The sequence below is a fragment of the Chrysochloris asiatica genome, unplaced genomic scaffold, assembly GCF_000296735.1.
Source record: "Chrysochloris asiatica unplaced genomic scaffold, ChrAsi1.0 scaffold00064, whole genome shotgun sequence".
Classification (NCBI taxonomy): Eukaryota; Metazoa; Chordata; class Mammalia; order Afrosoricida; family Chrysochloridae; genus Chrysochloris; species Chrysochloris asiatica.
Genome location: NW_006408582.1, coordinates 10,988,888 through 10,999,168, shown reverse-complemented (window position 1 = coordinate 10,999,168; position 10,281 = coordinate 10,988,888). Strand labels below are relative to the sequence as shown.

General features: G+C 38.7%; 1 protein-coding gene across 1 annotated transcript in view; it reads left to right on the top strand.

Annotated features, from left to right (window-relative positions):
* DOCK5 (dedicator of cytokinesis 5) overlaps nucleotides 1-10,281 on the top strand; it is a 289,956-nt gene that overhangs the window by 146,021 nt on the left and 133,654 nt on the right. The window contains 4 exon segments of the mRNA XM_006864377.1: nucleotides 2,180-2,315; nucleotides 3,356-3,513; nucleotides 5,003-5,084; nucleotides 9,432-9,561. Of these exon segments, the coding sequence (XP_006864439.1) occupies nucleotides 2,180-2,315; nucleotides 3,356-3,513; nucleotides 5,003-5,084; nucleotides 9,432-9,561 (506 nt within the window).

Genomic DNA, 10,281 nt, shown 5'->3' with positions numbered 1-10,281 from the left:
CTGTTGAATGATGCACAGAGGAGATTGTAATCATTGCAATGAAACAATGAGTGTAAGACCAATGTTTTCCCATGTAAACTATCACTCAGTTCACAATTAAAAAAAAAAAAAAAAATGAGGCTCAAGGCAGACATTTTTTGCTAGTTAAGTGAAACTATTGTCTGAGTTTAAGAAGACGTCTGGTGATAGTTTTGGTTTAAGGTTAAAAGATTATCACAGGGCAATAAGTAATGTCAAGGATTCATCCAGCTTTCATGACTTAAACAATTCTGGAGTCCATGAGAATGTGAAAGGAATGCTCTTCTGCGTTTTGTCTCTTTTGATCAGTATTCGTCTATGGAACCTTTAATCAAAATGATCAATAATGGTAACCAGGCACCGTCCAGTTCTTCTGGTCTTAATGGCAAAAGTTGTTCATAGAGTCAAATAGCCACATATCCCGCATCTTCTCCCTATTCCTAACTCTCCTTCTCCCACTCAATAAACTGTTCTTAATTTGACTTTGAAGGAGCTCTGGTAGCATAGTGGTTACGAGTCAGGATGCTAACCTCAAGGTCAGCAGTTTAAAACTACCAGCTGTTCCATGGGAGAAAGATGAGGCTTTTTGCTCCCATAAAGATTTACAGCCTCGGAAACCATATGCAGGGTCGCTATGAGTTGGAACCGGCTCCACGGTACAGCAACAACAATTTGAGTTTAGCTAGCACCCAACCTTTCTAAATATGAATCTTCTGTGTTCTTTGATATCAGGGTTTATGTTAGTTACTTAGATCTGCTTTAATGGCAGTGACTCTAGTGGTGACTTTAAAGAACAGAAATGTTATTTTCTCATAGTTCCTGAGGTTAGAAGTCTGAATTCAGGGCATGTCTTGATAGTAGGTCCTGCCTGGGCTTTTCTAGCTTCGAGACGCTGCCCGCAATCCATGCTATTCGTGGGCTTGCAGATGTATCTGTCTCTCCCCTCTATGTGTCTCTGGGTTTATTCTGTAACCACTGCTTCCAAACAGGGTCATATTTATAAGTACAGAAGTTTGCTTTTGTCCACTTTAGTTTAACAAAAGACCTGTTTTCACTAACTGAAAGAAATCTGGGTACTTTTTGGTATAAGAAAAAAGGGTGAAAACTTAAAATTAGTGCTCACTGTTTGTTTTGCAGCCAGCCTTTGAAGAGGCGGTGCACACTCTGAGCCGTGAGAATGGTGTGCCAAGCTCCTTCCCCCGGGAACTACACTCTGTAGCTCAGCATCAAGCTGACAAATCTCTGAACTGTGTCTGTGAACACTATCTGTTAGTTTTATTTTAGGTTTTATGTGCTATTTGAAATGATTTGGTAGGTTATTTTTTGGGTATCGGAATGATCAACAGTGTTTCCCATAGAAATTAATGGTAATTGTGTCTTTGTTTTACATACACCATTTTGGTTTACAAAAGGTTAAATAAGAACATTCTACTTTTTTTTTTAAGTTTTTATTGTGAATTGAGTGAAAGTTTACAGGGCAGATCGTCAGTTTTACATTCAACAAATCATTCACCTTGTTTCATTACAATGGTTATAATCCCCTCCATGTACTACCAGTTAACAGTATTTCTCTATATTCACTTTAGCTCTTTTAAAAAAAAAAAAAAACTCTCAGGCATATATAATAATTTATACCACCAAAGGACACATTCTGCAAGCTGCTTCTTGGCCGCCAGCTCTCAGTCCCTTTCTTCTTCCCATGAATCTAGAGTCCTCAGCTGCTCCCTCTCTCCATGTCCTCATCTCTGCCTCCATCTCTGGTGTCGCTGCTTCTCTGGATAAGGTCTCACATTCTGTTTGTGCTCTGTATGGTCCTAGGGTCCTTTGTTTTTGAACCATAAGATTAACTACTCACCCGTTTTTGTTACAAAACTTCTCCCTTTACAATTGTGACAGTTGCAATAGTTATGATAACAAGTACTCACTATTGAATCTTAAGAATTTTATCTCCATGTCTTTTAACCAGACCCATCTAGATAAGATGAAAACTCTTCACTGGGGGGGAATATTCTACTTTTGAATAGCAGGGGAAACCTCTGTAGGTTAGGATTTTAACACACATTTCTGGGTAACACAATTCAATCCATGACAAGACTCCTCAGTAAAAAGAGTGCCCCTCGTGGGAAGAGACTGGTGACTACTGCTTTTGCTTTCTTTCTAGAATGCTTGGGTTAGACCTGGTGGTGCGAGACGACAATGGGAACATCTTAAATCCAGATGAAACCAGTACTCTGGCCCTGTTTAAGGCCCATGAAATGGCCTCAAAAAGGATTGAGGAAAAAATCCAAGAAGAAAAGGTATGTTTCCTCAAAGATGGCAATTCTTGTCTACTGAGGCTCCAATTTTTTTGCATTTGTTTTGAATGAGATAATATTTCTAAATAATATTTGTTCTTCATCAACTTATAGTTCTTCTATGAAACCTTTGGTCAAAATGATCAGTAGTGACCGGATTGTTGATATGAAACAGATATATAAACTAACATTCCTGTGCTCAAAGTGAAGCATAACAGAAAGAATGAGGTAGCAATGCCGGCTCTGCTAAGGAAAGATGGTAAAGATGTATGTTAAGTGATAAAAAGAGCAAGACACACAACAGTGTATGAAGTGTTCCTGTGTTTTAAAAAAGAAATATGATTACATCTAGGCTTGCATATTCATACACAAAGTCTGTCTCTGCTGATTCATGAAGGTGTCTATATATTTTCTTTAGTTGTTGTTGTTTTATTTCTTTAGTACAGGTGTGATAATATGCAATTTGTATTTATAATTGTAATGGCAAACCTTGCCTGAGGGTAAAACCTATCCAATGGAATCTCTTATTTCCAATTGTTGTTGTTGTTAAGTGCCGTGGAGTCGATTGTGACCCATAGCAACCCAACTGTTTCCAAAGAGTGACTGGTGAGCTTGAACCACCCACCTTGTGATTCAAACGACTTTGCAGTCTGGCGCATTAACCCACAGCGCCACACCAAGACTCCAATTAGAGGGATAATAAATCATAATTTTTGTGGTTTTGAATTTCATCCAGATTTGGGTTTCATTGTAAGAGAGGAAAACTTCCTAACGCTACTAAAACTCTGAGTTATTACCTTCAGACAACATTTGTTGAATTACTTGCGTTCAAGACTCTTAACTACAGTCTTGAACATCTAAGTAGTAGTAATTTTATTTTGTTTCTTGTTTGTCTGCTAACATACATTTTCTTCTCAGTATGTGCTTCTCTTCGTGGGTGGTAATTGTATTTATTCCCATTTTCAGGCTCCTTTCTTTGCTAGATTTTACCATTTGTTGAACCCAAGATGCTTTTCTCTCTCCTCCTCCTCCTCTGTATTCAGTCGATTTTGCAGAACCTGGACTTGCGGGGCCGGTCGATCTTCAGTACAGTCCACACGTATGGCCTCTATGTGAACTTCAAGAACTTTGTCTGCAACATTGGGGAAGACGCAGAGCTGTTCATGGCCCTTTATGACCCAGATCGGTCCACTTTTATCAGGTAGTGAGCGCCCTGATCGTCTGCTGTTGACCTTGCAAAACCACCCACCATCACTTACCTCCTGCTTAGGAAGTTTGTTGCTAGGTTTGAGAATGGAAGCTGGAGAAGAGGAGAAGAATTTCTGGACAGTGGAAAGTAAAATCTGTTGGGATATTAGGCCCTTTTGTGTTCCTGTTGAAACAGTGCAGCAACAGTATGTGTACTGATTGAGATTTAGAAATCACATAAAACTCATCAGAACATGGAGACAGAAGCAAAGTATGAAAGATTATACCAGTTGCTGTCTAGTTGATTCTGACTCATTTGGACTGATGTTTTCAGTGATTGATTTTTCAGAAGTAGATCACCAGGCCTTTCTTCTAAGGTGCCTATGGGTGGCCTTGAACTTCCACCCTTTTGATTAGCGAACTAGACAAACTAAATAAACAGTTTGCACCACCCAGGGATGCCATTTAAAAGAACAGCAGCAACAACAAAAAAGATCCATTGCTATCAAACTGATTCGGATTCACGAATATCTCATGTGTGTTATAGAGTAGACTTGTATTCCATAGAATTATCCTGGCTTTGGTCTTTATGGAAAGGGATCACTGGACCTTTCTTTTGCAACACTGTCTGTGGGTTCGTACCATCAACTGTTAGTTTAGTCAAGCAGTGCAAAGCGCTCATGCCACCCAAGGACTCCTTGGGGAGTAATAATGACCTTTGTGCAACATTGGAGTAGTGCAACTGCCAAACAGCTAAGAAAACAGATTTTCAGTTTTTCAGAAGTGATTGTAAATTATTTCTAAAATAGACATTTTATTTGCGTGTGATTCGTATGATTACATACATTTCAGGAAATAGACTTGAATGACTATTGTAAATTAATTTTTAAAAATATTTTTAAATGGTTTTATTGAGATATAATTATACCCTCAAAAAAGTTTTCACATATGGATGTACTTATGAAGCCATCACCATCTTGAAGCCAATAAACATATTTGTTATTCAAAGTTTCTTTGTGCCCTTTTGTAATATTTTGGGGGTCTTGTGAGAAGTACCACAGTGCACATTGGATTGATGTACAGGTTTCTGTTTCTGGTCCCGCTTTCACTTCTTCTGGTTATATACCTAGGATTGGGGTTGCTGTTTTCAACTTTTTGAGGAACCACCAAATGGTTTCTAAAATTAGATTCCTGACTCTTTTTTAAAACAGAATGTGAGATGTAAACATGAGTCCAGATGGTAGAATCTGATAAGATCTCCGCTGCATCTTGAGCAGTGTTTTCGTGGATCCGTATTGAGTATGTCTCATGGAGTTGGGCTTCAGCAGGTACCTGCTCCAAGCCAGGAGTCCAGTTAGTGGGAGTTCCTGTTTTCAGTTAACCCTCCCACCTTCCTGTTGAATTGAAATGAGTCTTTCAGGGTATTGCTTTGCAGTCTATACTGAAGGCAGTGTGTGTCCTCCGCTCACCCCTCATTAAGAATATTTGTTTTTCTTCACCAGTGAGAATTATTTGATTCGTTGGGGCAGTAATGGAATGCCCAAGGAAATCGAGAAGCTAAATAATCTTCAAGCCATCTTTACAGTAAGTCCTGCCTTAATAGGTTTGTATTTTCTTTTGTTAGTATTAGCGGACTCACATTAGAAATATATGGAAAACATGAAATATTAAAAGATGGAAGTAAAAGCCATCATAAGTCCCTACCAGGAGTTACTCACTCATTTATTCACCAACTAATTACTGAGTTCCTATTTAGGTGCCAGGCACAGATCTAGGTACTGTGGTCAAATCCTGGTATGACACATTACATTAGTAAACTCCTAGTGTGCCACTGTAGGGTAAGCACTGGATTGCTAACCACAAGATCAGTGGTTCAAAGCTACCAGCTGCTTCTCAGAAACCCTATACAGGGTCACTGTGAGTCAGAACTGACTTGACAGCATGTAATGATAGCACAGCAGTGGTCACATCAGACAAAAAAATCCCATTTTCTTGGAGCTCATGTTCCAGTTTAAGAAAGACAGATAAACAAATAAATGAGTACGTGATACAGAATATTAGAAGTGGTTTGGAGGGGTTAGGAGCATCCAGGCTGAGGGAGAGTTACATTTTTAAATAAATTGGTTACAGTTAGACCTTTATGAGAAGGAATTGTTTGAGCAAGAGGTTGAAGTTGAGAGAATGAGCTAAGCAGATAACTGGGGAAAGAGCATTCCTGACAGAGGTTACAGCCGGGGCAAAGGTATGGTCTAGATAGTTTTCTTTGGATGCATATACTGTAGTACACTTTTCCATCTCTTCCTCTCCTTCTCCAAAGTAGGAAGAGTGATGAAATATATGAATTAAGAGCAAGGAAATGTTGGGAGTTATAATTATGGCATGATAGCATGCCATTCTCTAGGGTTAGGAACTTTTTAAGGGTTCTCTTACTTTGTTAGAATCCTGATACAGTGTTGTAGGATATGTGCTTGACCACAAGGTGGGTTTGAACCACTCCTCAGAAACCCTATGCAGGGTTGCCATGAGTTGGAACCAACTCAACGGCACTTAATAACTAACCTTTTGGTTCAAACAGACATTGCCGTTGAGTGCTGCATATCCTACATGGCCACACCAGGACTCCTTGTTAGGACATTGTTTTTGTTTTTGTATTGTTGTTAAGTACCTTTGAGTCAGTTCTGACCCATAGCAATCCTGTATAGAGTTTCTGAGGAGTGGCTGTTGAGCTTGAACTGCCGACCTTGTGGTTCAGATGGACTTTGCTGTCCAGCACATTAACCCACAGTGCCACACCAGAACTCCATTAATGGTGTTTAAGATTCCCGAGTGCTTCTGCCCCTGCTCTAAGAAGCCAGGAGTGGGCATGTTCCACCAGCTGCCAGCTGACCTAAAGGTGATGTTCTCTTTTTTTCTCCCTGAGCCCACACCCATTTTTTATCTCATCCCTCCTGTCACTTTGAGGGTACAGAAAAGACAGTCTGACATAAAGCACCAAATGAAGTGTGATAGGAAGGAGCAGTGGTCCCAGAACAAGCTTACTTTTGCTTTCTTTTTTAAAATATGATCCTCAAATATTATTCTTTTTCAAGATCACTTTTCCTTATAATTTTTACTATCAATTTGCTATTTCCTAAGATGGATTGGCCAAATGGCAGCATCAATGGACTCAAGCGTGGCAACAGTAGTGAAGTTGGCCCAGGATCAAGCAGTGTTTCATGCTGTTGTGCATAGGTCACTATGGGTTGGTACCAATTCAATGGCACCTAACAACAACATGAACAACTCTGTTGAGATTTTGAAAGAGCTTGTGCTGAATTGTAGATCAACCTTTGGGAATTTGATATTTTAAAGAATATTAAGTCATTTAATCCATGGACATGATATTTCTCCATTGATTTAGATTTTAAAAAAAATTTTTCTCAGCAGTATTTACTAGACTTCCATAGTCACCTTGGATGTCATGAAAAATTTAAAGTATTTAATACTGTTGTGAATAAAATTATCTTATTTCCCAGTTGTTTCCTATGAATATAAAAATATATTATTCTTAGAAGAAATCAATAACGAAAGACATAAGAACAGCCCTAAATATTGGAAGATAACAGCACATTGTTAAACAGTTATGTTGATTGAAACAGGCTTATTTTTACTTATTTCTTCTTTAATCCATCCACAAGATAGTCATGGTTGGATTATTGGTCTGTGCTTGATCCATTCCTATCTTCTGGAAATCTTCTTGTCACCCAACTCAGAATATTTCCTTAGTTTGAAGATACAGATTTTTTCTAAAATCAAAAGGCATTTATCAGTGTGTATATTAAAAAAAATTAGAAAGTGATTATGGTTGAATTTTTGGTCCATCTTCTAATATTGTTATAGAATTGTTGTTTAGTGCCTTCGAGTCAGTTCTGACTCCTAGTGAAGCTGTGTAGGGTTTCTGAGGAACAGTTGGTGGGTTTGAACTGCTGTCCTTGTGGTTCCCAATCCAGTGATCCTATAGTGCCACACCAGGAGTCTATTTTTGAATAGCTGCAAGTAATACTTTTGTCTTCAAAATTTTGGACCCCAGGTGTGGTGTGTAGGTTCAGCGCTGAACTGTGAGCCACAAGGTCAGCTGTTCAAACCCACCAGCTGCTCCTCGGAAACCCTAAAAGTGGTCTCTATGAGTCAGAACTGACTCTATGGCACTTAACAGCAACAACAACCTCCCAAATTAGGATCATCTTGTAAATAGATGTCATGTCCAGCCTTTTTAAAATTTTTATTGTGAATTGAGTGATAGTTTACATGGGAGAATATCAGCTTTACATGGTTTCATTGCAATGATTATAATCTCCTCCGTGCATCATCATTCAACAGTATTTGCTTCCACTCCCTCTGTTTTCTTTTTTTTTTAGCAGGGGGGGAGGAGTAGGTGTACACAAAAACACTCAGAAATATATAATAATTTAAATAACCAAAGGGTACATTCTACAAGCCTGCCTCCTGGCCACCAGCACCCAATCCCTCTCTTTCCATGAGTCTAGAGTCCTCAGTGGCTCTATCTCTCCATGTCCTCATCTCTGCCTCTATCTCTGAAGTTGCTGCTTCTCTGGATAGGGTCCCACATTCCACATGTATTCTTCTCCCTTGATGGCCCTAGGGTCCTCTGTTTCTGATGTCTAGGTTTTTTAATTAAAAAACTATATGATGAACATTTCCTTTATCGTTAAACATTCTTCAATACTTTCTTTAAAAACAATTGCGTAGTATTAATAGTAACAATATGCCGCAGTGTATTCAGCCACTCTTCTGGGATCCTTATTTTTATATTGAGAAAAGTCTTATAAAACCTCGATTGTAAGTTTAGGGTAAATGTTATCATTTGTATATATTCTATAGGACTTTAGCTTATTGTTGCTAGGTTATAGTTGGTGAAAAAATAATTTTTGAGTCAGTAAAATAAGGTCTTAGGTAGCCGTTTCATAAAAAGAATTTGAGTTGTAATTAATTATTTCTGACACTAAAGTGAATGGGAGTGAATTTATAGGTTTACTCATCTATTCTTAAGAATACAAGCATCTGATGGAGCAGCTGGGGACTTTAGACACAGAAAGGGAGAGGGGCTGTGTGCTGACAACCGGGGGGCAGGCTTGTAGGGTATACCCTTTGGTTGGTTGACGATGCATGGAGGGGATTATAACCATGGCAATGAAACGATATACGATAGGATGAATGTAAAACGAATGTTCTCCCATGTAAACTATCACATAATTCATAATAAAACATTAAAAAAAATACAATCATCTATAGACAATCACTATGAAATAAGTAGACATTTCATCTACACAAGTCTCATTCAACATATACTGAGAAACTGTCAATAGCTACCTTTCATAAAACAGATGAATAATTACATAAAGCACTCCATGTTATACTTGCCCCATAGTTTATTCTGAAAATTCAAGGTCGTGGGTTTGTATGGATACCCAATAAATGTCAGTATCATCCAAATTTTAATTTTTTTTTAATGCTAAAATACATCCTGTTCTGGGATCGGACCTGGCAGGATATAAAGTAGCAACAATGAGTGTCCCAATTTTCAACCTGTGCTTAGATTTATAAACCGAGACTTTAAAATTGAAAATATGATGATCTCATTTCTAACTTTGATATAGGAACTGGGGGATAAAAAAAAGTGTTTGTTTGTTTTTTTCCCTTTAATGAGTGGAAGACAGTTTTCTCTCATACCATAATAGTTCTTGGGTGGGCATTGGGAAGAGGGGAAGCGAGTCATTACTGGTATTTCAGCATTAGGAAATACGCTCTGAATGGTGTTTTTTTTGTTTGTTTGTTTGTTTGTTTGTTTTTGTAGAGTGAAAGAAGAGGAATGAGGTTGACAGGTGGTTTAAGCCCAACTTCCTTCTTCACATTCTTTCTTTCCTTCTGTAGGACCTCAGCAGCAATGACCTCATGCGGCCACGTATCAGCCTGGTGTGCCAGATTGTCCGGGTGGGCCACATGGAACTGAAGGAAGGCAAAAAGCACACCTGTGGACTTCGAAGACCCTTTGGAGTAGCAGGTACCAGGAGGCAGGGAAATGGTGGGATTTGGGTCATGCTTCATTGTCAGTGTCAGCCACAAGGCATTTCCTGCCGTGGATAGTTGGTTACTTCTTATTGGGTTTTGTGTCTCCATCCAGAGACCCTGAGTGGTACAAATGATTAAACACTTGGCTACTAGCTGAAAGACTGGCAGCCTCTTAGACCCAGAAGGACCTTTGAAAAAAGGCCTGGCTGTGTAATTGTAGAACCATGGAATACAGTTCTACTCTGAAATACATGGGATTTGGGTTGCTATGAATCTGAATGTACTGGGTGGCAATGTTTCTTTCTTTTCTTCTTCGTTTTCATCTAAACCCCAAACTCCTTCCTTTCTCCCTTAGAGCCCAGCAGACTGTCTTGTACTCAGCAGGACCTCAGTAAAGTCTCCTTTGCGACTTAGTGCAGTTCTGCCGATGGCTGCGTATTGATTTTAGTGGAATAAAATGCAACCCTGAAAGTGTTTTGTTTTTCAGGGAAATTTTTGCTTCAAAGCAACATTATTTTTGTAAGGATTTTTGGAGAAGAATCCTTTGCTTAAATTACACTTTATAATGTTCAAATAGACCCCTGCATGTTCTTCTGCAATGTGCTAATTGAAGGAATAGATTTTTGCTCTTACATCAACATTTTGACTGCCAAGTAGTTTTTTGTTTTTTTAATGTTTTATTGTGAATTATATGATAATTTACATGGGAGAA